Genomic DNA, 27,327 nt, shown 5'->3' on the forward strand with positions numbered 1-27,327 from the left:
GTGGGTGGGTGGGTTTTGGCTTCCCAAAAACCTTTCCATTTTCTCCATACAAGAATGGAGTCTTTCAAGGGTCTCATGGGGGACCCCAGAATAGTCTAGAGGGGGGAAATCAGTGTTTTCACCTTCAAAATGCTTAGAACGCTCCCACAACGTCGAAGAAAGGCTTCCATCGCCCTCTGAAAAGCCCTCCGGTAGTTCAGAAGTGCCCTTAGATGAAGGGGGCAGTTCCTGGCTACTCTTGTGCTTTTTCGGCGTTTCTATAGCTCTTTGTGCAGTATTCGACGTTTGTTTCGTCGTCTGCTTACGTTTGTCTTTGGAAACAATTCTCGCCAGGCTCTCGACAACGATTTTATCAGTAGAGGGCTCTGGTGTCGACGTTGCCTGCGTTACGCGTTGTTCCTCGACGGCCGCTCTATGGAGCGTTACGTCGGATGATTTTGAGATAGCGCCCGTGTTTGATGAAAGCCCAATCGCTGGTCGCGGCTGCGTTTGCGGGTGGGGCTTGAGACCCTTACGGTCCGAGGTAGACACCGGAGTGCCCTGCGTCCCCTTCGGCGCTGATGGATCCTTCGTCTTCGACGAAGAAGAGCCGTGGGTTGTGTGCTTAGGCCTATGGGGTCTATGTGCGTCCTTGTCGCCGGGGTGTTCATCCCCATAAGCAGGGCGTGAGCCGAGCCCGTCAGGGCCGGGGACGGACGTCGAGGAGCGCGAGCGCTCCTTCTGGGGGTTAATGACTTCCGTAACGGACGTCGAGTTATCACCCTCCCCGTCACTTTCTGTAACAGCGGCGGGTGAGGAAACTGACTTTGACATAGCGTAGTCCGCCCACCTCTTAACTTTTCGTTCTTCAAGAGTTCTTGGTTTCAAGAGTTTACAGGCCGCGCAGCTGTCCTCTTTATGATCGAGGGGCAAGCAACGATTACAGAGCTTGTGTTTATCCTTCCAAGTGTATTTGCCCCTACAGCGTGGGCAAAACTTAAAAGGTGTCCTCTCCATAGCTGAGGCAATAATAACTGGTGATAACAACCCCAAGGGAAAGATAGGGGAGAAAGAAAGACATTCTCAAAGAGAAGATAAAAGTTCGAACCCCCACTCTCCCTACTGTATGTTGGCCGGCGAGGCCAGGCCACGTGTTAGGCAGCGCCGAAGGATCTCCTCTGTCTCTTCCCCTCCGTCGAAAACTTGCTCGGCGGAGAAACAGCTTCACAGCTAACGTCGAGGGGAGGGATCTTTAACAATATAATAAGTATAATTAAGGACCGAGGTCCGTAGTAAGTATTTGCAATGTCTCTCTAGGAGCTCCGCGTAAGGCGACCAGAAGCTGGGCGGAACAAAACAATCTGAGGGACCGACGCGTGAGGGATTGTGGGTACAACGCACGTCACTATAGGGATAGTGTTACAGACACGCCTTGTCGACGTCCCCTTTTTCGACTACGAAAAACAAAATGCAATACTCCGCAGTGACCACTGGATGTCGGACCTATGCACAGCATGTGATTCTAAGCAGATTAACAAACATCAGAAATTATTTTACTTTTAACCCTGATGTTTTAAAGTACACTACGGATATTGGCATTCCCTTTTTAAGTGTCTCTAGAGTTGTTGTACCATAGGTCCTAGAGTACAATAATCATGCATTAATTGACTCCTAAATCCTTGTACTCCAGGTCACAGTGTTCCAGATGCCCTTTACCACTCACTTCTTCAGAGTTTTTGGGACCTTGGCTTCAATTTCTAGTGTATCACATTACGTCTTACGTACATTTTCTTAATGTGCTCCAAGATCTCTTTTCTTTTTTTAAACTCTGTTTATTGATGGTCAACACAGATAAAACTTATTGCACATTGCATTTCACAGCACATACATTGCTTATATTGTTAGATACATTTTTATCAAATTACATTTACATCACATGGAGGTTTCCTCGTCTGAGGCCATTTCGCACAGGTATATCCAGAGCGGGCCCATATGTCTTTGGGGCGATTACTTGATGTTACAGTCAATGTGTACTGTTCCTCGCATTCATTGACAGGTTAAATCACAGAGAAAATGCTCAATTTTAGATGGAAAAGGGTTTGTCCAACATTTCAATATGCATCTTTTAGCTACTGCGCAGGTACATTGAACAATCTCCTGGTTGTTTCGGCCTTTTTGCCAATGTCTCAGAATAGGTATTTTTGCGGAGATAGGGTTGCTGGGATCTGTGTTATCTCTTCTAATGTTTCTGCCACTTCTCTCCAGAAGGTAGCCACCGGAGGACATTCCCAATACATGTGAAAGGACCCTGCTTGAGCTGTCTTACATTTAGGGCATTCCCCCGTTTGTCCCGTTGAGAATTTAGCCATCTTAGCTGGGGTATAGTGGAGTCTGTTTAGGACCTTGAATTGAATCAGCCGAAGGCCTGCATTCAATGATACAGATTTTGTAAGCATACAGTATTTGGTCCATTTTTCATCTGTAATGATTGTATTCAGGTCCTTCTACCATTTAGCTTTGACTTGGTTTATTGTGGGGATGTGAGAGATTCCCAGCCCCGTACCAGACGTCACCGCCTGTATGCATGGGTGCGAGGGTGGTTCATCCGGAAAGAGTGGCCAACAAGCATGAAATGCCAACTTCATCCTGTAGTACTGAAGTGTTTTAAGTGGTCCCCACCCAACTGCACCACCAAATTCTTCTCTGGTCACAAATTTCCCGTTTGGGAAGATGTCACGCATTCAAACTTCTTTATTTGGGACCCAGAGTCTCTGTATTGTTTTATCCAATGTGGGTGGTATACCGGGATATTTCCACAGTGGAACATCCGGGTCATATGGGGTATCTATCTTTAATTTTTTGTATAGTGTTATCCATGCACAAACCGTGGTTCCTACTGGGTCATAGGGACAAGAATCTGTGTACTGAAGGTTAAATATAATGGAACGGAGGTCTATGGGTGGATGCAGCAAATTTCTCAAGCCATATATGAGGTGAGCGGTCTTCCATGTCGTACCAATGTTTTGCAAACTGCGCTTGCGCTACCGAGGAGTAGAATTCAAAGTCTGGTGTCGCCATCCCCCCTCTGCTATAAGGTCCGGTCAACTTTTCCCATTTCATTCGAGGGGTCTTCCCATCCCAGACACACCACTGCCATTGATCGTATTTTTTCAAAAAAGGTTCTACCCGGCCATATGGGTATGTTTACAAACAGGTAGAGCAGTTGGAGGAGGACCACCATCTTGAGAATGGCGACCTGGCTATTCAGGGATTTGGGTAGTTTAGCCCATGTTTGGAACTTAATATTGAGTGACGGTATAATTTGTTCGTAGTTATCTGTATACAGTGTCTGCCTATCTCTGGATATCATTATACCCAGGTATCGTATATATGTCCGGTTGCCCATTTAAGATTCTCTGTTGTCGTCGGGCATATGGTGCGCAGCATCAACGGGAGGATTTCTGTTTTTTCGTTATTTATTTTATATCACGAGTATTCGGCAAATGTGTGTATGTCTTGCATGAGGGGTGTTAGATTAGTTTCAGGGTCACGGACATATAGTCAAGTATCATCCGCATATAGCGAGATCGACTGAGGCGGGCCGGACATTCGTATCCCCCTGTCTCCATGCTTTAGTCTGACCATTATAGCCATGGGTTCAATGGTTAGTGCGAATAATATAGGCAAGAATGGGCAGCCTTGTCTGGTACCTCTGCCCAGCGCAACTAGGTCAGAAATTGTGTTCGTGAGCACTCTCGCACCTTTTTTGTGTATAGTAATTTGAGATATTTGACAAACTTGGAGCCTATTCCAAACTTTGAGTACCTCCAGGAGATATATCCATGACACCGAGTCAAATGCCTTTTCGGCGTCTAGGGATAGAGCTACTGCTTGTGCTTCTGGGTTTATTTGCGCCATTATTCTAAACAGCCTGCGTAAATTCAATGCTGTAGACCTTGTGGGGATGAATCAGTGTCGGCATGTTTGGTAATAGCCTGTTCGCCATCACCTTGGCGAACACCTTGGCGTCTACATTTATTAGTGACAGTGGCCTATATGACGACATGTCCTGTGGAGGGCGGCGAGGTTTTGGCAAAACGGTTATTATTGCTTCTCTCATTGAGTCAGGAAGTTTATTTAGTTCCGGTGCCTCCTCCCATACCTTCAACATGATTGGGACCAGTTCTTTTTGAAATTCTTTATATAATTCAACCCCTAACCCATCAGATCCGGGGTCTTCCCAGAACTTAATGCTTTTATCGCCTCTGTGATTTCTTCCTCAGTAACCGGGTTTTCAACGGCCACTTTAGCATCTAACTGGAGTGTTGGGAATTCCAGGCCATTGAGGTATGCCTGTATTTCTGGTACTGATTTATCATTATTTGAGTAGAATTCCTGATAGAACTTCGAGAATTTGTGGTTTATGGCCCGCCCTCCAGTTACCACCACGCCCTCCTTGGCTTGGATGCTTGTGATTGGGGCATGTTGGCGATCTGCTCTGATAAGGTTGGCCAGGGACCTTCCCGCCTTATTACCTTCCCCATACCTACGTGCTCGGGTTGGAGCTGCTATGTATTGTACTTCCCTCGTGGCCAGCCTGTCAAAGTCCTTAAGGAGTTTGTTTATCTCCGCTACGGTATCTGTATTTCAGGTTTCACTATAAGAATTCTCCAGGTTTCGGAGTTGTGTCTGTGTCTCAGTCAACTCACGTCTCACTGACCTCAGCAGTCTCGTGGTTTTGGAAATCAATGCCCCCCTCACCCAGGCCTTGAACGTCTCCCAGAGTGTCGAGTATTTATCTACCGTTCCCACATTGTTAAAGAATTCTTCCATTTCTATGTGTAGGGATTCAGCCACATTGGGATCGTTAAGTATGTTCGCGGGCATTCTTCATCTCTTTTGGGGTTTTGGGGCGTTCCTGAATATTAGCTCTAGGGATACCGGGGAGTGGTCTGACAGTGTTCCAGGATGTATCTCCCCTTTCTCAAGTGCGCCCAGTACATCCTCAGACAGGAGCCAGTAATCTATCCGCGACTCTCAATCATGTACACTCAAGTAGTATGTGTATTCTTTCGTACATGGATGCAATGTCCTCCATTCGTCTTGCAATGCCAGTTGTGGCATGATCTGTCCCAGCGCAACGGATGCCTTGGTTTGCGTTCTTCTAACTGTAGAGGATCTGTCTAACACTAAGTCTAGGATCCGATTGAAGTCTCTGCCCCATATGATGCTGGAGCTGTCTAGTGTTGCAAGTAATTCCAATATGTTGACTAGTGCAACTGATTTTTCTGCCATCCCTCCCCATAATATTACATATCTACCCTGGGGGTCGATTCTATGTCCTTTGGCCTGAAATCCCAGTGACGGGTGTAGGAGCGTTATAACCCCTCTAGCTTGGGTGGAGTATTCTGTATGGTATCTCTGCTTGCCCCAGGAGGGAAGTATATTCATGTTGTTGGACCCTTGTGTGTGTGTGTGTGTGTGTTTCTTGTAGCATCATTATGAGGGGGGGCGGGGGGAGTGTCTATTTACATACGCCCCAACTTTCCTGGTCTTCTAGGGATTATTTAGGCCTCTAACATTCCATGACAGGAGTTTAATCTTCAATCCATTCCCCATGTTGGCGTTACCCATCTTTGTATCTATTCAATATTATGTTGATGTGAAGGTACTGTTTAGTGTGCATAGCGCAAATTATCTGCAAGACCATTGTTGGGAAATCTTTTGCAACTTTTAAACAGTTCAACGAACAGTCCCTTCCCTTCCCTTCCCCACCCTTCCCGCCCGCCACCCCCATCATCTGCCCCAACTTGATGATTGTGCCTTACAAACTCTTGGAGATCTCCTGAGGTTGCCATGTTGTCGCCACATGGCCGCTGGTTCCAGGCTCACAGCCCGGATTTCATGTTCACGGGCGGTGCCCCCCGCGTACGTCTATTTCGTTAAAGTCAATCATTGTGAAGGGTATTTGCGCAGTTCATTCAAATTACTGGACCGTATCAGTCTGCCACGGGGGGGGGTCTGCCGTTTTGATCAGGTCTGCGGTTTTCAGGGGTAGGGGTATGTGAGCCTCCACATAGGCCATGGCGGCTGCTGGAGTTTCAGAAAAGTGTGCACTCCCCCCCGTGTTGGATTCTCATTTTAGCTGGGAATATCAATGCATATTGGACCTGCCGTGTTCTGAGCAGCCTCTTCACTGGTTTGTACGATCTTCTGTTGGCTTGGACTCCTGCTGGGAAGTCTAGGTATATGTGGATGCGATTCTCCTCGTATTGCAGCGTGACTTGCGCCCTAGCCTTCCTGAGTATCGCATCTCTGTCCCTGTAATTGAGGAGGCGAGCTATGATCGTGCAGGGTGGTGCCCTGGGTTTCGGCATTGGGGCCAGCGTGCGGTGTGCTCTTTCCACAAGGAAGTGTTCAGAGAAGACCTCGGCTCCGAAGAGAGTCTGTAAGAGGGATTCAACTTGTGCGATTGCTCCTTTACCAAATTTTTCAGAAACGCCAACAATCCTTATGTTGTTTCTCCTAGATCGTGATTCAAGGTCCTCACACTTGGTTTGTACCTTGATTAAATCATTTGGTGCAGATTCTGCCTTCCGCTTCTGTAATTCCCGAGCTCTCTTTGTCCACCCTTGCCTTCAGTGACCCGATGGTGGAAACTAGATCATCTAGCTTGACATTTATCGCAAGGAATCCATTCTGAACTATGGTGGTCAGTCTGGCAACTCTGTCTTCGCTCTCCGCCTCGGTCCGTGTGGTGGATGTGGTTGGTGTTCCCAACCCCGGGGCTGCTATTTGGCTATTGGTGAACGAGTCCATTGGACCTTCCTTCTTGGCACCTGCTCCTTTTGACATTTTATCGGGTGTTTGTGTACCACTTGTAATGTTCCTCTCAATTCTCAGATTTGAATTCTCCAGTGGGTTTGAGGTATTTTCACTCCAGTCATGCTTGGAGATATGGTGGCTATTTGTTGAATTTCTGTATTTTAATCCGCAGAGTGAGCGCACCTCTCAGAGCTATTTTGGGACTTTTCGTTGGCCGTTCTTAAATTGCAAAGGGGTATCCGGCTTCGGAAAGAGTCGTGCTTTGTTCTTCTTAAGTATGTCTTGTATCCTTGGATGGGTTGTTTCCTCGCAGCCGGCAGGTGTATTATCTCAGACCACTGTAGCAGCCTATCACTTTGTGCGCTCCGCCTGTGCTGGACCAATTTCTCTGGCTTGCATGTATGGGTTTGACAGCTTTCTGTGCTGCAGTATTATAAAGGAGTTTTCTACAATTCAATCAGTTGTTTTGGGCAGCTTAGGTTGTTACTTCCTCTGTCGTACCCCCTCGTTTACTGTGCTTTTCCCCAGGCAGTCCCACTCCGAAGTCTGCGTTTGCTCCTGCTGTTTGTTAACGTGTGGGTTGTGCTCTCCACGTAATGCGGTGTTTAGTTGCGCAGCGTTTGGATTTCACGTGCCTTGAAAAATCGTATTGATCCCTTAGGGGTAGGATCCTTATTGTCGCTGTCTTTTCCCCTAGCCTTATGTACTTTGCCCAGGGGATTCAATACCAGAGTTAGCGTTGGCTCCTGCCGTTTATCTGCAAGTGGGTTGTGCTCGCCCACGTAATCTGTTGTTTATTTGCACAGCTTCTAGTCTTTACAAGCTTTCAGTTATCTTAGTAATCCCTTCAAAATAAAGTTTCCCAATGCGGTTTGAATTAATTCTTACGCTGCATCGCCTGCCCTGTTAGTTGTATTTCGTGTAGCGGTACTCCGCCGAGCCGCCGCTGGGCTGCCGCGCAGGGCCACCATCTTTTAGCTCCTCAGTAACCCACAACCGCGCGGGTCCTGGCTCCGGGGCTGCGTTTGCTGATTTTACGCCTGTTACCCAAGCCCGATGCGCCGTGTGGGTCGGGGGTGCCCAAGACACCCCGTGTGGGCAGCCGCCTCATCAGGCCCCAGGCAAAGGGGGGCAACTAGCCCAGAGCTAGCTGCTTACTCATAGTTTATGTCACCTCTCCAGCCCCCACCGCTGGTTGCAGCACCGCAAGGATTAGTTGGTGCTTTCTTCTGTGTGGCTCCGAGCCCCTTCGTCGGCCGCCAACACGGCAGAGCAGTTGTGGTAAGTGCAGGCGGTGCAGCGTTTATACAATTTTCCTTCTTCTTTGCATTCGCCCCCGGCGCACCTTGAAGGATATTTCCACCATCGAGTTGCAACTCGGGTCTCTTCTCCAGCGCTTCCTTTCTTACTCGACTCGGGTTGCCACCCTGTCTGTTTCAGGATTAGCGCAGTATAAACACCTATCCTTAAACTTCCTTCTCTGCATCCGAGGAGTTGTGCCCAGGCCTCGGTGTCCCACGGTACTGGGATTCCTGCTCTCTATGGTCTGCCAGACAGCGTGTCTGTGGCGCAGCCCTGGCGTTTTCTGGTACTGGGACGTGCCTCGCGCCGCCACCTTCTCCCGCTCAGTTTTCACCACAATGAAACTTCACACAGACTTCACTGTTTTTGATCAGGATTTTCATATTATACTAGTGGGGCCTTTGTCTGCGCAGTCTATCCCTTTTTATGTTTTGCGGGGTGCTCCGAATAAGGATAAATTTGATACGGATGTCAGTCGGGCCGGAGCTCTAGGTTCAGGCGGCCATTTTCGTTGCGCGCAACAGTGCCCCCTCCAAGATCTCTTTTCTCAAGTCCCAGCATTACAGTTTCTCTTCGAGTCATTTTCTTAATATGCTCTGTGACATGTGCCACATTCTGTCCTGCAATGCGATAAGTTCACGAGAGTGCACATCCCACCATCTCTGGCTGCCCCAGCTAGGGCTCCATAAGGAAGAACCACACTCCTTCTCCAAGATGGCCACTGCCGAAGCTTCTACGGTCAACAGAGCCCCAGGCTCGAAAATGTGCCGCCCCTGATTGGCCACCCGCCCGTTTTAATTCACGAAGTAAAGGAGGCCGGCAGACATCGCCGGCCCCCATGCAAGGCCAGCGACACATCCTGTCTGGCCCTGTCCGCATCCTGGCCGCATACGGCCTGCCTTACTAACAACAAAGATCTATAAGGTCCAGAAATGTCGATTCAGTCTCTTCGTCCCTCGATCCCAACCGCCCCATCATTCCATCCCTCCATCTAACTTTCTCCAAAACGCCCTACCAACATGCCTGGAACCCACAATGGCCGGACTCAAGCTCTCACCAGCTGCAGCCTCGAAAAGGAACCCACTGCGAACCCGGAATGCTCGGCTCACAAGTCGCCTTGTCCGCACACTAGCTCTCCATGCCATACCGCCTGCAACTGCAGACCGCAACTCCCAGATCGGCTCCAGGACTTACTCTAAGGTTAAGCAACCTATGCCCAGTCGCTCCGGTCAACTTCACCCTGCATTGCACTCTAACGTGTGCAAAAATCCACCAACCAAACCACGCCTCTCACTCCCCCCCATCGCCTTCCTCCAACTCACTGCAGCACTCCAATGCCGTGGCCTACTCAATACTACCTACCCAGTCATTTTCTTTCGCCTTCAGCCACCCACAATGGCACGCAAAACCTGAACGATGTGCAAATATCCACACAAAGCCACGTACAGGCACAGAAAGTGCATACTGCTCCTTGCCCTGTACCTACTACTGCCTCTGTGCACACTTCCAACCTAACTGCCACGTTAAATTCACTATCTATGGACTGTCGTGTTGTTTCGCCCGATAACCCTATTAATCCTACTTTTCTTGCACTATCCAGTGATTGTAACGTTGTTTCACATGATAACTCTGTTAAACCTTCTGCACATACATCAGCACCCAATACCACTTTGGCCACAACTGCCAATACAAACACCTCTACAAACGCCATACACAACTGTTCAGTTGCCATGTCTTCTTAACACCTTGTCTTGATCCCAGTTCCTAACACTACTCCACTATGCTGGACGGTTGCCCTTCTCTTGTGCGCGATGATGGCTATGCTCCTGATCCTGCACATATCACTGCCTCCAAGCCCTCTGCCATAACCATGACTTTCACCAGCAATTCTCAACAACTCAAAACACCACCCTAGCCTCACTGCTACACAGAACATCCCCCAACAGGACAACACTTATCCATCTCTACTGCAACAACCTCAATCTAGCCCTAATTAATACACGCACTGGATATCCACAACCTCATCATCAAAAACAACCTCGATGCCCTAGCCATAATTGAAACCTGGCTAAACGCAGCTTCAGGCCCTATGTTAGTGCTCGCCCTCCCCATCGGCTATAGCGATAGAGCCAACTCGAGAGGAGGTGGCGAGGCCTTATTACCAAGGACCACCACACCATTAGGCTATCACCAGCCGCGCCCATAAGCAACTGCAATACTATGTCCCTTAAATGGACCACCTCTCCCACTAACACCATCTTCAAACTCCTCATTTACAGACCTCCAGGCCCTGTACTATCCTACGAAAAAGATGTACTCTTCATCCTAAGTGGCAACCTCAAGCCCACCTCCCAAATGATCCTTCTAGGTGACTTAAATTTAGGCTTCAATGACCCCCAAGATCTACCAGCCACATCGCTGGCCACAGTTCTCGCCTCCCATGGGCTCTACGAATCTATCAACAATCCCACCCATTACAAGGGGCGAACATTGGACTGGTTAGCAGACTTGAACTGTCACGCTACCGTTGAACCCAACTCACCCTGCCCGTGGTTTGACCACCACATCAACACCTTCTCTCTCCCAGCTGGTGCAATGCAGAAACCCTTCATCAACCCTACCCAGTCTAACTAGACCAGCAGTGCACGCAAACTAACAAAGGAAAACTTCATCCCCTTCCTCAATGTCCTCAACGTGGACAACCTAGAAAACACTGACACGTTGTTCCTAGCGCAACACTACGCCACCTCTCCCACTAACGCCGTCAAGAATACTGTTCTACTAACCACAAAAAAAGCAAAACCTGCTCTACATATCAACACATGGTACACTCAAGAGCTCTCCACTCTTAGAATTGAGAAAAGGCTTGCCGAATCGAACTGGAAAAACTCCCCATCCCAGTCAACCAAAAGGACCTTTTGCAGTCTCGCAAACCAATACAAAAGGCTATAGTACTGGCCAAGTCCACCTCCCTCAACACTACGATCGCTAACGCCAGCTCTGACTCTAAGGAACTGGTCACCATACTCAAAGAACTGGAAACACCTATCCCCCAAATCTCCTCGATCAACAAAATCTCTGGTGCAACTCCACTCAGAATGCACTAACCAAAATTGACACATTAAAATGAAAAATCCAGGCTAAACAAGCAAACATTAAGCAACAATACACACACAGAAACACACGACAACAGCCCACACGCCCAACGTCCCTCTGTTCCACTTCAATATGATCGCCACACAGCAAATTACTAGCATCCTTCAAAGTCTAAAGCCTTCTAGATGCAAAGTGGATGTATATGTCCAGCTCCATTAGTTAAAGACTGTGCCCTTGAACTTGCACCCTTCATAAATGACTCATTCAACACAGGCATAGTACCCCTGTGCCTCAAAGAAGCCTGGGTCCTCCCCTACTAAAAAAACATTACTTGACCATACCATCGCTAACAACTACCGACCAATCATCAGCGTCCCGTTCCTCCTCGAAATCCTAGACAGAGCAACCTATCTGCAAATTCAATGCCACCTAGAAACTAATCATATCCTCAGACGGGCAATGGTACTGAGTCTGCCTTCCAGGACCTGAAGATTCAACTTGACGCCCACAAAGACAACGGTAAATTGGCCTTGCTTCTCCTCCTCGACCTATCTGCAGCTTATGATTTAGTTGACCACGACATGCTATGCCGCCATTTAACCTCATCGGCAGCCTTCTCCTATGGAGGTGCTGCCTGGCTCTCCTCCCTCCTCGAAAGAAGAATAATGAAGGTCTTCTCTGATAAAGCCTGCGCCACTCCATCCACCATCAGCTGCGGAGTCCCACAGGGATCACGCGTTTCACCCATGCTATACAAGATCTTCACAAAGCCCCTCTTTGACCTCCTTGACTCGCTCGGCCTAGCCTACACTAACTATGCAGACGACAGGCAAATTCTCCTCCCACTCACAGGCTCATACCACACAGATTCCACGACCCTTAGCACCACCTATGCCACCATCAAAGCCTAGATGGCGACCCACGGCCTCTGTCTCAACGTTGAAAAAAGACTGAGCTCCTCATTGTCAGCTTGGCAGCTGCCTTAAAAACCCTTTACTCGCAATACTCTTCATTCAACATCGAAGGATCGCTGATACCAGTCTCCCCCTTGGTAAAAACATCAGGCGTCTACCTCAACGCCACTCTCTTCCGCCGCAGCTTATACAACCAAATTGCTCAATGCAGTTAGGCCCTTCCTCTCCAGGGACAACTGCCCAACGATCGCCCTGCTGTGATCGGCTCAAGGCTACTGCAATATCCTCTTCGCAGGCACATCCACCCACAACCAAAAAAGACTCCAAACTATCCAGAACGACGCACTACCCGTGGCCCGCAACATCCCACGCTCTGAACTCATCTCTGCTGCCCGGAGAACTGCCCACTGGATAGCCATTAAGGACCGGTTCTGTTCAAGACCCTCTCTATTACCCACAAGTGTATTTCTAATACAGCCCCTCCGTACCTAGTACACAACATTAAAGTACAATCCACTAGGCGCACCAGAGCCCAACACTCCCATAAGTTAAGCCAACCCAAGTTCAAACGCACCAGGATCCAGTTTTCCAGTCTTGGCTGCCAAATATTGGAACTCACTCCGACCTGCCCTCAGAGCGGAAGAATCATACTGGATCTTCCACAAAACTGCTAAAAGATGGTTATTCTCATAAACCCACAGTCCGTCACTGTGGCCTGTAGCCAGCACCGCATAAAATACAGTTATTGCCATGGCCTAATCTATGCACTCGCCATCATCTGAAAATGTATGCAACTGTATCTTCTTCACCTTTGCCTGTGTCCTGACCGATAACCCCCCTCCTACTTTCTTACCACAACTGTAATGCTTGAAATGTCTCGTCTGCACATATGCCTTGCCCAACCTGGGTCCATGTAACTGGTAAAAGCGCCCTGATGCCCCCGGGTTTGTGTGCACTCTACAAATGTAAAAAATAAATACATTTTTAACGTACAGCAAGTCTCGTCCTTTCAACCTACCTAATGGTTAGCTCTATTAGAATTTAGACCCAGGCACTTTTCCATCATCTTGTGGTTTTTACCGCTGGTACAGGAGTCCATCTGCTAATCCTCACGATTTTCTCGGTTCTGCCCATTGCCATCAGTCAGTCTTCTGGTATACACTCTTTCACAAACCTGATCTGGACACCACCAGAGACTCTGCTTGGGCTCTGCATCTTATTTCGCTCCTCTTCGTATAGCCACCTCCGAGGCTCCCGACAACTGGCTGTTGGTCACATCCTCGCTGCCGATGAAGGCCTGCGTGTCACACATCCACTGATTCACTAGCTTGGTCTTATCCTCCTTTCTACTTAGGCTGGCTCATCAGATCTGCACCATAGGGCATTTTGGACACCTTGATGAACTCATGCTTTATGTTTTATCAGCCTTTTATTCTGCCTGCTGGGTCACCTAACCGGGAAAGGAAAACTTGATTCCCTCTATCTGCTGATAGGGGAGGTACTTTATAGCAAGGCTCAACACATCTCTTAGGACCAGTGCATTTCACCTAAAACGCGAAGCAAACCAAACCCAACGCATTACCAAACTACACACACCCTTTGATGACAAATTGATCAGCATACTGCCCTAGCACAGACAAACATTTGAGGGCTGGCCAACATACCTTTGCATGGTTGCTCTCCTGTTTCATGACTTCAGGGTGGATACACATTTGCTCTCTAGAGCCCAGAACACAAACCTTTGGCCTGTATTAAAAAAGAAAAACAGTAGCAAGAATGGAGTGCAATAAACACATGCAAGAGGTACATGCAGTCAACAATCAACCCACATCTCTGCCTTTTGCACCCATCACAGAACGGTAAAAGTCAACACACTGTAGCCAAGTCACACCCATTTGAAGACTTGGTTGCATTTGATGAATTGCAGTTCTACTTTTTTTTCCAATCATGGCATCTTCATTGTTAATTCTCACATATCAGTGCAGCCAGGGACCTGGTAGGTTTTTGATCAGTACAAGTGTCAGTGCATCTAGCTGTTCACTTATTCAGGACTTGTTACAAGCCGATTACCATAAAGATCCGACTTATTCCGTTTTGTAAATGCAACAGCAACATTTTTCTTTTCTGTAGTCTGAGATCCCCCAACTCTTGACACCCCCTCTAACATATCTGGTTTCTTCAGCATTCACCCACATGCTGGACTCGACTTATAAGAGTTCCCATTTATTGCTTGGTTTCTCTACATAATATAACCCTTCTGGCCATCTTCAAATGCAACACTCACTCAGTTTTGGCACTCCTCCAGACCTGCCCATAAAATATGGCCTCACGAAGCGCCTTGTTGGTGTTTGCTTTTACCTGTAAGTTGTGTTCTTTAGCTCACCAATGACCTGGCTAAGCTGGGAATGGGTCCTGGAGGCATAAATGATTTTGGGAATATCCGTGTAATAAGCTGAGGAAAAGAGATTAAAAAAATGAAAATAAACATCAAACAACACTTACTCCATCACAGACTTGCATTTGTTTGAGGGCAGCTGTAAGGAAGGCATGGTATCAAAGACAGAAAGACACAAGTGATCACAGTTCAAGGGTATTTATTGAACTTTTATCAGGAGTGTGAAAAACTCTAAACCTAAATCTAAAATGGGAGCAAGCTACAACCATCAAATAATAACACAGTCCTAGTGGAGTCTAGACAAATAAAAAGGCCCTATACTAAAAAAAAAACATTGCCAATCCTTATCGCTATGTAGTGTGGGATAATGTGTTCACAAATTGATAAATCAGGATGTTTAGGCCGTTGGCCTCCCTTCCCCACATTTTAGCTCGGAACAAGGCGGGTCACTCGAGCAGAGCACTCTTGGGCTTCTTCGGTACGAGGTCACACTTCCTTTTACCATCATCAGGGCCTTCTATGCCCAAGTCTCTTTCGTTCAAAGGCTCTTGCTTCAGAGGGTCTGATGTACCAGAAACAACAAAGAAAGGTTCCATTCCAAATATTCAAGTCAGGCGATTTACTCTTCGCCCGGGATCCCCCCTCAGCCGGGCTCAGATCCTTCTATTACAATTAGCCTCCCTCAGTCTGGTTCGAACCAACTTTAATTTGCAGGCATCCCTTAGTCCGGTTCACACTTGCCACAATAATATCTTTGCGGGGGAGTTTTACTGTTCACCCCGGACCCTCCTCCTCCGGCTCAGATCCCCCTTTTAAACAATTAGTCCCCCTCTTCCGGGCTAAGACCAATTTCAGTTTGCAGGCAATCAAAGGCTTTCGAATGTGCACAGGATTCAACTTAACCCGTTGTAGGACCACTTTGATTTCAGCGTTCAATAATCTTTTACACGCTCTGGGGGTACCAAACAGGCCTTCGAGTGAGTAACCATGTGGCGCCGGACCACTCTCTATCTAGTACTTATTTTGGTTTCATTAAGGTCACAAGTTCTTTATTCATACAATGTTGCCGCTTGCAAACTTGAGCATCACACAGTCATGTCTGCTATCAGTTTCTCCCGACTTACCGGCTGTGCCGATAGTCATTGGTGTTGCTTTACTGTCGGAGTCTGTTAGGCAGAAACCTGTGCAGTTCCCTTAGGGACCACTGCAAAAGATTTAAGACTACAGGTGTTGGCAGTAAACCCACTTGGTAGCAGTCTGCACCACCCAGATTTACCTGGTAGCTGTGGCTGAGCAGTCAGACTTCCCTCAAGAAGAGTTAGGCAGTATGCAAAGTATACACAATAAGCACTCAGTTACAATAATACAAGCAAACACTGACCGGAGCTTTGGTATCAAAGTATGTAATTATTTATTTAAAAACACAGTTTGAAACACTGCAGCACTTGCAGAGGGTTCAAAAAGAGTTTAGAGAGGCTTAGGAAAGTTTAGCCAGGGTGTCCCAGGCTAACCCAGGTTCGAAAGCCGGGGACTAAATCTACCGCGTACAGTCGGTAGCAAGGGAAGCCAGGCGGGACACAGTACCTTAAGTGGGAAGGATCCTCCAGCGGTGGCAGTTGTTCCTGGTAGTGGGTGCAAGTTGCGTCGTCGTCCAGGGGAAGAGAAGATCTCGACTTGGAGGAGAGATGAAGGTCGTTGCACTACCAGGGCAGAAACCAGCCGCAGAGTTTTCCGGTTAAAGGTGGTACCTTTGTTTTGCGGTCGTGGTAAAACGTGGTATCCCGGTTGCCGGGGTGCTTGGCACGGGCAAAGCGGCCACGAGGTACGTCGGGAAAGCGAAAAGACGGTGAAACTGGTTATCCCCACCAGTCAAAGGAAGAAGACTCTCCGGCAGGAGATCTCTGTCGTTGGGAAAAGTGGTGAGGCTGTCCAGCAGGGCTCCACCGGTGGTGGTGTCGTGGCAGGTCGGCTCAGCTTCTGCCTCGTCGGATTCTTAGGTCCTGGACGACTTCTGAAGTTCCAGTCCCCAAAGCCCTGCTTTTAGGCAGAAAACCCCCATTCACTCAGCCTAGCTGTCACTCAAACATGCTAAGTGGTGCCCAATCAGGACGGAGTGCGACTTGAGTTGCCTAGGCAACTCAGTCCAGGGTGCCTAAATCCCCCTCCGCCCATCCTAAGTACCCCAGACAGAGTGGAACCAAGGGCTCGACTTGGGTTGGAGTCACAGAAGAGAACACAAACGGCATTTTAGAATCAAGTTTTGGCAAAAAATATCAACCGGAGAATTAATATTAAACAAACCAGCGGTATGTTCGAGGCTACCGTAAATAATTAAATAAAGATAGTAGCCTAAAACAATGGGAAATCCCATAGGAAAATATTCGCGGTTGAATATAAAAAGTAGTATCCACTGCCACCAGCCAAAACTCGATCAGGGGGGACGGAGACGTGCCCCCTCGACTAACAGACCCTGGGGCAATCGAATTGCCCCAGCCAGTATGTCCACAATATGATGGTTTGTACTGGTTCTGTTCAGAATTTAAGACTAGTAAAGTCAAGGGTGACTTTACATGCCCTGGGAGACAGTAGTCAGTCCCAGGGTATGGAGTCTATACTGAGGGGTCACTATGACACCCCTGTGTCACTGCACTGAGGGTGCTGTGTAACACATCACAAAAACACATGAAGCCCTATGGAGTAAAAGACCCCATAGCCCATTAAACACTTCTAGATTCAAAGAAACACACTCAAATCACGCCCAAGAGTGAGGGTAAAAGAGTCTCACTCTTGGCAGGAGAAAAACAAACCCCAAAAATCCAGCAAAGCTGCTGGGGGACTCACTAGGTTAGGAAATTCAGCCTTAACAGAGAATTGTCCCCAACAGAGTCAAGGACGGTACCACGGTGGCAATCGCTTCTCTCCGCCTTGGCCATCAATGCGGCCCTGTGTACCTTTGACACACCGTCAGCTAGAATTCCGGGTCTTATGTTTCTTTTCCTTGAGGTTTCTTGAAAGTCGCGATCCTTTCTGGAAAAGGGCATGGGTAACTCCCCCCTTTGTCGTCCTCTCTGGTCTTGCCGCCTTTCTACTCTGTTTAAACTACCATCTCAGAATAGCTGCTTCCTTGTGTGTTTGGCCTTGCTCATAGTCTGTTTTTGTGTTCTGCCTTTTGTCCATGTGGGGAAGTGTGATGGAAGTCAGGTGCATGTAGTTATCAGTAAAAGACCCTTGTGTTGGGACATGTCAGGTATACACTCTGGTGTTAGTCCATGAGAAAGTGTTTGTGTTGGAAAAAGGGGGCAGGGGATTGAGTTTCTAGATATCCTATCTGGTAGGATGGGGAAAGGTACATAAGAAAGGGGATACTGTGTCTCACCCTTCAGTGTCCCACTTCCACTGCACGTAGACCCCCCATCCAGGTGATCCTCCTGCACTGGTCCACCCCAGGAACTGGATCCAATACCAATGGCCGTGTCCTGGCCACCTGGATGACAGATCCCCGGGGACTAGCAGGTGAGACACCTTCAGGTTTCACACAGCACAGACACTCCCTGCAGCAGAAGCTATGCTGCTGCTGGAAGATTAGTTGCTCTATCAAACTAGATGCACACATCCTCACGATCATCATAACACCCAAAAATCAGCGAAACAATTTAGAAACCAGGGATCCAAAGGCTAAAACCCTTGTTAAAAGTCAGACACCCTGGTTTATTTATTCATTTTATTTAGTGGTTATTTATAATACACCTATACATAATGTGTTTCGAGGTGCAACAAGACAAGAGGGTGAGGAACAGGGAGGACAAAACAAATAGGATCCTACTAGGCCTTGTGACATTCGGATTGTGCAAGTGCAGTACGAGAAGTACAGTACAGAGGGAAGGGGGGTGGGAGGGGAGTGCTGGTCAGGGCGGAAGGGTCCGTGAGAAAAGGTGAGTGCCAGGGAAGGCCAGGTGGACAGAGCCAAGTGAAAGCAGAGAGTGCAGGGGAAGGAAAGTCCACGGGCTAAGTGTGAGGTGAGGGGCTGGAAGAGCTACAAGGGTGCACAGCCCAGCCAGGCTAGTGCGGGGGAGGGGCCCACAAGGGCAAGTGCAGGTTGAGAGGGCGTAGGGTGGCAGACAAGACCAAGTGCAGGGGTAGACTGGACTATGGGGGACAGGTGCCCTGTAAGACTCGGAAGGAACCAGGAAGCCAGTCAAGAGGCAGACAGGACCATTAGCAGGGGAGGGGAAGAAAGGAGATGCAGCTTAAGTCTGGGAGGGGCAGGAAGGCACCTGCGAGGAGGGAGCTCTACCCCCCACTCTCTGCTTGGAAAAGTGTCTGGTCATCTAGCTCCAACTCTCTGCAGATCAAAGGGCTCTACCAGGGAGGTATTTATGGAGAGAGAGAGAGAGTTGGATGTAGCAGGGTCCCAAGCCCCAGAAAGCTTTGTGGATGATGCAGAGGGTCTTGAACGTGATCCTTGCAGCAACCGGGAACCAGTGGAGAGATTTTCGGGCTAGAGAGATGCGGTCCCTGGGCTTCAGGCCAAGTATAAGTCTTGCAGTCCTGGTCAGGATTAGTTGAATGGGGCGAAGGGAGAAGTTTGGCAGTTTGAGGAAGAGGCTGTTGCAGTAGTCCAGCCTGGGGAGGACCAGAGCTCTGGAGACATTGAGATTCTGGGGGAAGGTGAGGAAAGGGAGCATGCCTCTGAGGAGGTGCAGCTGAAAGTGGGCCTTCTTGGTAAGGTCTGTGATGTGAGGAGCGCAGGAGAGAGATGAGTCGATGATGACACCAAGGTTATTTGCCTCACAGGAGGGTGAGGGGACCCATGGGGGGGGGGGCGGGCAGAGTGTAGGAGGGATAGAGGGAGCAGTGGTCCCAATGTGAAGAAGGATCTCTGTCTTACTGGCTTTAAGGCAGCGATCGATAGCAGTGCAGCATTCCAGAATAGCAGTCAGGAATGAGAGAGGAGGAGGCAGATGAGGGGAGCTTGAAGGAGAGCTGCGTGTCAACCGCATATCACTGGAAGTTAGGAGAGAAGGTGGAGACCAAACGGGCTAGAGTGGCCCGGTTGATATTGAAAAGCCAAGGCGAGAGGATAGAGCCCTGAGGGCCACCGCAGGTGGAGAGTGAGATGGTGGAGAAAAGGGCCCAGTTGAACCTGGAAAGGACGGTTCGAGAGGAAGGAGGTCAATCAGTCCAGAGCCAGGCATGTGATGCCAAGGGTATCACAGAGATGATTTATCAGGGTGGCATGATTGCCCATATCAAAGGCAGAGGAAAGGTCAAGAGGGATGAGAACGGAAGGACAGCTAGAATCGAGATTACAGAGCAAGTCTTCACGGGTGTTCAGGAGAGCAGTTTCCATTCCTCTGGCAGCTCTGAAGCCAGACCGGTGGTCGTGGAGACAACCAACAGATTCAGTGTGGTGGATAAGCTGGGAGATGGCCAGCTTCTCCAAGAGTTTGCCCAGGAAGGGGGTAATGGAGGTAGGGCGGTAGTTTGGCATACAGGAATGGTCGGCAGAATGCTTTTTGAGGAGAGGGTGCACAAGGGAGTGCTTGAGGAGTGAGTCTCCCTCACCTAGGAATAAAGGATACCACACACGGTAGTCAGAAAAGGAAGTCTACAGGTTAAAGTATGTACAGAAAACAGGATCAAAAGCGGGGAACAGACCAAGGCACACACAGTCATGATGCAACACCACGATATGTTCTTGTACACAAAAATACCTATTAAACTCCTGGACAAACAAGGTAGCAGAGGGTATCTCTTGATTTCATTGCAAAATATTAACAAAAAATTCATCAGTGCAGGCTATTCATTGCAATGAAATTCAATTAACAAATAAAATGGAAAAAATCAGATGGTTGTTTTGGAAAAGGGGATACGTTTATAGAGGTGGGGAATGGGTTTCTTTCACATTTTTTTTCTAGGATCTTTGACTTTATTTTTGTACTACTGAAGACCCCCTGCCACTGCAACCTTTTTTCGTTTCGGCCCAATTTGGTGGTGCAGCCCTTAGCACACAGAAGAATGAGGGGAAGGAGGAGTTTAAGAAGTGAAATATATGGTTGGCATGGAAACAGGCAATGCTGTGGCATGAACTCACCTAATCACTAAATGCTTTTTCTTGCTACACCCTGTAATCAAATCAGGGCTAGTTTAACTGTTTCCCCCGCAGCCCCCAATCACAAGCTCTGAAACAAAGTAGGTTGCCTGCCTGGGCTTTCATGTGACAAGGGGCTTGTGCAGTGATTTTACTTTGTTCCTTTGCCTGCCATTACAGAGATGGATTTTTGCACCACCAGCCCCCAGTATTTCCTTGTACCCCTGTCAAGCAGTAGATCTGTATGTGGTATGAGGCGGCAGCTGGCTGCTCCATTTTTCCTTTTCAAGATCCACCAAAGCTGTCCCCAGCAACAGAGTGGTGTGAATGAAGGGATCACACTATGTTTTCAGATGCCAAGCCCCCGCCTCCCTCACTCTAGACAAGTTGCAGTGCAGTCCAGTGATAAGAGACATGGCCCGCTCTTCTTTTTATTTTAGTTTTCTACCCGTCTGTTATCCCACCTCACGCACCACAGAACTCCACCAACCCACACATCAGCACCCCACCCTACATTGCCACCCCAAAAATGCTTGTCTGGGGTCTGCACCTGCACAGTCCTTGTGGCGACAAGGAATGAAGAAACTGACCAACTGCTGCTGCAGTGGTTGCTATAGACTTTTATTAAATGATAAAGCAAACCTATCTATCCCCATCTCGAAGGGGATTTCCCTACCTAAACTAAAGAAACCGGTTGGTCATCAGGAAGTCTGTGCGAGTCAAATTAAAACGGCACCGTCCTAGTCACAAAGGCTCCTACTCCATCTCTGTCACTACAACAAAACATGAAGTCCAGCTACTATCCGTAATCTAGGAGAATGACTCCCTTCTCCTGAATGTAAAGTGTCCAAACAGCTCACTGGTTGTTCAAAGCAAAGGTTTGATAAAAGTTCTAGGTTCTACGTGACCCAACAGAAAATAAACAAATCCGAAAGTTCTTGTGAGTGTAGGAGAATGACTCCCTTCTCCTAGCTGGTTCCCCAATGTCTTTCACAGTTCTTAATAAGGTGTATAGCTCCCTTATGGAGGATTTCACAATCTCTAGGTTTTGCACAATTATTGATCCACCCCCACTGGGATGATGAAGCTGTTTTCCTGGCTTTTCAAGCGTGAAGAAAATGACAACGATAATTTTTTTTTAGTATCCGGAGGAAGTTAAGGTCATGAGCTGAAAAGACAGACTCTTGGCAGGTTCTGGTGTTGACCAATTAGCAATGTGTATAAGCTCGAGCAATGTGCAACAGACTGATGACAGAAACGGATTGGGGTTTGGCTCGATGGACCAGCCCTGGAGGACCTCTACATCTCCATCAACGATTGCCCTTCTGAGAACTCTGTTCCTGCCAATGATGCTCCCAAAGACATGTTGACGGGTTTTGGTTTCTTCGTATTGTACTCGAGAAGGTAACGCGTTCAATACGCTTCAAGGGGCATCTGGTCTCCAGAGTAGTACGGACAGACTTTAATCACAACTGCCAAGGTGAGGATTAGCTTTTTACAGTTCTTAATCTTTGTGCGTGTTAAGTTAACATTCCTTTACACCCTCCCATTACTAACGTCCTCCGAGGCTCCCTTAGGTATCCCCTTGGCCCTCACGCTTTCATTTCAGTTACCTGGTACTTGGTGTCAGGAGTCTTCACCGGTTCGGGCTGGGTTTTCATGACTGTCAATCACTGTTTCACACTCTTGTCAGGGTTTGCTTCTTGGGCTCTGTACATCTGGCTCACCGCACTACCCCCCACCCACTCACCATTCCTGAACCCTTTCTACCCCACCTACCTTTTCTAACCCCTCTTTATCCCACCCACCCCATCTCACCCATTTCTATTCTCACTGCACCCTACCCCACCACACCAAACCCATTTCTACCCACAATATCTCACTCCTCTGTACCGTACTCCTCCCTGGCAACCCCCCCCCCACCAGCGCAACCCCACTCTACCCCCATCGGCTCCACCCACACAAATCCCACCACACTCTACCCCACCCCCACACTGACATGTTTGGAATTACTGGGTTAGCATAGCTAAAGTATTTACTGCATTCTTACCTATAAATCTAAATGGCAATGAACAACCACAACTGCCAAAACTGTTGGCATTGCCAATGCTGGTTTACTATGCGGATCTTAAAATGTTCGTGTGGTCCGCCAAACAGCCCAAGCAGGGGGCGGCACGGCAGTTATCGCTAAGTCTAGCTTGGCTGCTAATCATATTCCCCTGGTCCATTCTATTAAGATAGAGGCGATCTTGGTCAAAATTGCTATCTCCCCTCATCTTAGTCGACACATTTTAGTGGTCTACCATCCCCCTGGGGCGGAAGGAGCCTTCTGTGATCAATTCTTTGAATTTATCATGGTTCTGGAACTCAGACATCCTCACTTAGTTGTTCCATGGGATTTTAATTTGCACTTTAATTGCCCTTCCACGGTGGCAGAGAAGCAATTCTTAGAAGCTATGAAAGATGTGGGTCTGACTCAGCTGGTGGCTTCTTTGACTCATACAGCTGGTAACACGTTGGATTTCGTTTTTGTTAGGAATCCGCTTAGTCACTACTTTTCCTCCATTTCCTATACTATGATCCGACCATTTGGTTGTACCGTTTTTAATCCAGGCACATACCACTCGGGCTTCGGGGCAAGCTAAATACCAACATTGTCGTAATTGGTTAAGAACCTCCAATACGGAGATTACTTCGAATATTCAGGCGCCATGCCAAGCAGCTGGCCAAATGAATTTTTCAACTCTTTCGAGGATCTTTACTAGTGTGGCAGATATGTTAGCCCCGCTAATTCTCTGTGAACTGAGAGCGCAATATTCTCAACCCTGGTTCACGGGTGAATTTAAGGCTCTCCGGCAAAAAAATCAGCAGGCCGAGTTGAAATGGCAGAAAACTTATTCCGCCAGTGCTAGACCTTGTTTTGCTCAGACTTGTAGTAATTACCATCTTGCCATTCAGATGGCAAAAAGTGCCTTTTACACCGACAAAGTGGAAATGCGCTGAACCAACCGCGTGAGTTATTCTCTGTAGTCCGGTCATTCTTCTCCTCCGGACGCTGCTACACAGGGCAACCACTCACAAGCTCTTTGTGATGTCCTAGCAGCATTCTATATCAATAAAGTTACATTGATACAGGATCAAAATTTGCTTAGCCGCTTTTCCCGCTCCTGAGCAGCATTCTTCCTCCTGCCCTTTAGACCTTAGTTGGTTGGCATTTCTAACCTTCTCAGCCCAGAAGGTGGAGTTGGCGATTGATAAATTAAATCGTTTTAACATTATATTCAGCCTCTTATTTTGCTCATCCGCTCCTTCGGCTTCAGGTGGTACTCCTACGCTGATAATATGCAAATCATCATCCGGCGGGACTCCATCCAGCCAGGCCTTGCATCTCAGTTTAGGAGTTGCCTGTTGGCCGTGAGTGAGTGGATGGGCAGTAATTGGCTGAAAATGAATGGGGACAAGACAGAGGTCCTGGTGGTGCACCCCCTGCATGGCCTTCGAGCGGCTGGCTCTGCTTCTGCGGCGTCTTGGTCTTCGGCCTTCTGCCCTTTTGAACTTGGAGCATGTCCCTCCCCAGCTCCAGAGGTTAAGAATTTGGGAGTAATCTTCTCGGCTTCCTTGTCTATGAAAGCCAAGTTGGGGCCATTTGTAAGGCAGGTTTCTTTCAACTTTGTGTGCTTCTCAAGGTTTTACCATTTCTTCCTGTCCGAATGAGGCCGCTAGTTACGGCCTCCTTAGTTTTAAGCTGGTTGGATTATTGCAACTCTTTGTTCTTGGCTCAGCCCCTGTATCTCCTTCATCGCCTACAGCTCCTCCGAAACTCTGCTGCACGCATATGTACTGGCACCCCATATGGTGCCCATGTGTCCCCCATTCTTCGATCCTTGCATTGGCTCCCGGTTCTTCAGTGGGTTCATTTTAAATCGATGGTGATTGTGCACCAGGTGTTTTATGGCTCAGGTGCTGAATAGCTGCAAGATAAATTTCAATCTTCTGTGCCCGCTTGTGAGCTGCAGTCAAAGGGCTCGTCTTCTGGTTGTTCCCCGCTATCAGTTCGAGCGGGTGGAGGGGCCGCTCCTTTTCAGTGGCAGCCGCTAAATTGTGGAACTCCCTGTCGATTCAGCTAGGAGCGACCACCAATCTTCTGGCCTTTCGCCGGTTGCTGAAAACCTACTTGTTCTGGCTTTTATCTAGGTTGCCTATCTAGTCTATTCATCCCTCTGGTGTTCTTCTAGCGCCAAGATGCTTCGGCGAGCTTGCGCTCTACAAAAACAATTAACATAACCTAGTAGCCCATAGTGCACCTAGGGCAGAAGGCTTTTTTAAGCACCCCATTGTGGCACTAAGTTGACTATAGGGTGGTTACATCACCCCACACTACTGGTGTGGAGGAAGGCTGGTGAAAGTTGTAGCTTGGGTTTGGCTTCATCACGGGTGCAGACAGTTACACAGAATTAGAAGGCCAATTTCCATTTATGGTAGACAATGAGGTGCTAATGCGTTTTTTTTTTTTAAAGTCCTGCTCTCAGCCATTCTGTTTTGGGCCATCCCTTTGTTTGTGGTAAAATAGCAGTTGTGCACACATGGGCTCACCTTGAACCCAGCCCAGCACTGCCTAGACCAGTTTGGACTTAGACTGGTCCCTTGACCAAACTGGGGGAGCCATAAGCCTTCAAAAACAGATTCATGTCTCACCTCTTGTGCAGGAGGAGTTAGGAAATGGATCCTTCATCACACTTTGCTGTCCCACCTAAGTCCTTAGGCAGTTTATCCAGGGAACACGCCTGGGAAACCCTGCCCTTTGTCCCTCCTCCTCCACACACTCTGAACTCCAAATCTAGGTTACAGCCCTGGAACCCCCACCACTTTAGCCCCCGCCACTCCATAGTCCGCTCGCCCTCACTCCCAGTCTGCTTTCACCATACTTACCTCTTCTCAGCTCCCAAGCCCAGTCCCTTATGCACAGGACATATTGAGGAAAGGACATTGGATAATGTGTGATGCCCTTTTTAAGGTATGCACAAATTGCATGTGTTAACCCGAGTGTTGGGCGATTTACTGGGCCAGCCTGGTGTGTGACTGGAGGGCTGGCTTAGGCCCACAGTTAAGTGTGTATATTTAGTGGGGACCCTGTGCATTCTTCAATTCTGCTAGTTCTTATCTGAACCGCTAGACGATTTTTCCACAAAGCTGGGCTGCTGGATTTTAGGACTAGGTTTGGCCACAATGTAGGAGCACTGGGTGTCTCTTGCTCTGGTTTCACCTTTTGGCTGCTGAACGTCTTTCCAAGGCTCTTCTTCATCCTCTTATTGTTCCTCCTCACTCGATGGGCTGGATGTCCTGTGCAGGGATTGTTTTGGGCCAGTTTATTGCCATTTTCCCATTTTAGCCTCCTGGTCCCAACGCCTTGAGGTAGGAAGCCTCTGCCGTCCAGAAGGGCGTGGGACCGTTTTGCCCTGAAAACCATTTCAGATCCCCTTGGTAGGGTTCTCACATTTTCCTGGTACACCTTGTCCTTAATTGATTCTGCTCCTGGCTGGTAGGTCACCCTCCTGGGAAGGAGGATGATTCTTCTTTTGCTATTTCGTCTGGTTTGTTGTTGGTCCGTATTTTAAATGCCTAGGCAGCAAATCTTGTAACTAGCCTGTAGAAGACTTGTACCTACTGGGTTGTTTTATCATTCCCGAGCCAAGCTCTATGGGCCTGTTGCTGTAAGTACTTACCCCTGGGTCCTGTGCTGGTGGGCTATGTGTCCGATTTCCATTTTGCCACTAACCGACATTGACTCAAATCCTGTTTTGCTTTCTTCCTTGCTGTGTAATATGTGTTTTCAATCTGAAACTAAAGCCCTTGGGGGTTGGGGGGGGGGGCTCCTCTGATGTCACTTGTGGTAGGTTGCTGGCTGGCTTTTGCTTTCCACACCTGTGGGGTAAAACTAGGACTTGGCTGACTTTATCCTACAAATGCAGCGCTGCCTATTTGATTTGTCCCACTATTTCCTCTGAGGAACCTTTCTGCAACGCCACCAAAGACTTTGGAAGATACTTACCTGAACGCAGACAGTTTTCCTGGGTCTCCCTTCAATCCAGGTTTCCTTGGTCTACCAAAAGACTAGACTTAGCTTGTACCACTGATTTACTAGGAATTTCTAAAACACTGCATTACACTTCTGCTAACTGAAATGTACAAAGTTATTTTTGTATGTAATTTCAAGAAGTGTAACAAGATCTTACTGATCCGGTATTGTAAACCTAGTAATGTTCTGAGTTTTGGTGGCCATCTGGTCAATGTTGGAAAACTGCTAACCTCTTTCCTCCTTCTAGATGCTATAGCTATTATGTGGACTACACATGTTGATTATTCATTGTACTATGTACTAGGGAGGTTGTGGGCATTATTGTCAATTCATGTGAATGCATTTTTACTTTTCTGTAGGGTTCCCATTTTCTCCCCACTTCTTAGCCTTATATGTATTGTGCTTACCGCCAGGTATTGGGCAGACAATTAGCTTATGAGTGCCTAGGGTTAGTCTATGACACTACGGTTTTACACATAAATTGTATATTACAATGTTTAACCCAAAGTACTTACTTGATCTTTTAACTATTCTATGTATGAATTTATAATAAAGTGTACGTTTTCAGTTTACCAGTATGGTGCATTCTCTGCAGGAATTTACTGGGACTAACTTTACCTCACTTCCAGCCTACTTCCTCTTGTAACCA

At 47.9% G+C, this 27,327-nt stretch overlaps 1 protein-coding gene across 7 annotated transcripts in view; it reads right to left on the minus strand.

Moving 5' to 3' along the window:
* Positions 1-27,327, minus strand: part of RTEL1 (regulator of telomere elongation helicase 1) — a 1,752,068-nt gene that overhangs the window by 1,581,339 nt on the left and 143,402 nt on the right. For all 7 annotated transcript variants that reach the window (XM_069650890.1, XM_069650893.1, XM_069650896.1 and 4 more), the window contains 2 exons: positions 14,475-14,568; positions 13,781-13,862 (listed from right to left, as the gene is read on the minus strand). In XM_069650890.1, coding sequence (XP_069506991.1) covers positions 13,781-13,862; positions 14,475-14,568 — 176 coding nt within the window. The remainder of the gene's footprint in view (positions 1-13,780; positions 13,863-14,474; positions 14,569-27,327) is intronic.

Source organism: Ambystoma mexicanum, chromosome 3p (genome assembly GCF_040938575.1).
Source record: "Ambystoma mexicanum isolate Mex_15411 chromosome 3p, UKY_AmexF1_1, whole genome shotgun sequence".
Taxonomy (NCBI): domain Eukaryota; kingdom Metazoa; phylum Chordata; class Amphibia; order Caudata; family Ambystomatidae; genus Ambystoma; species Ambystoma mexicanum.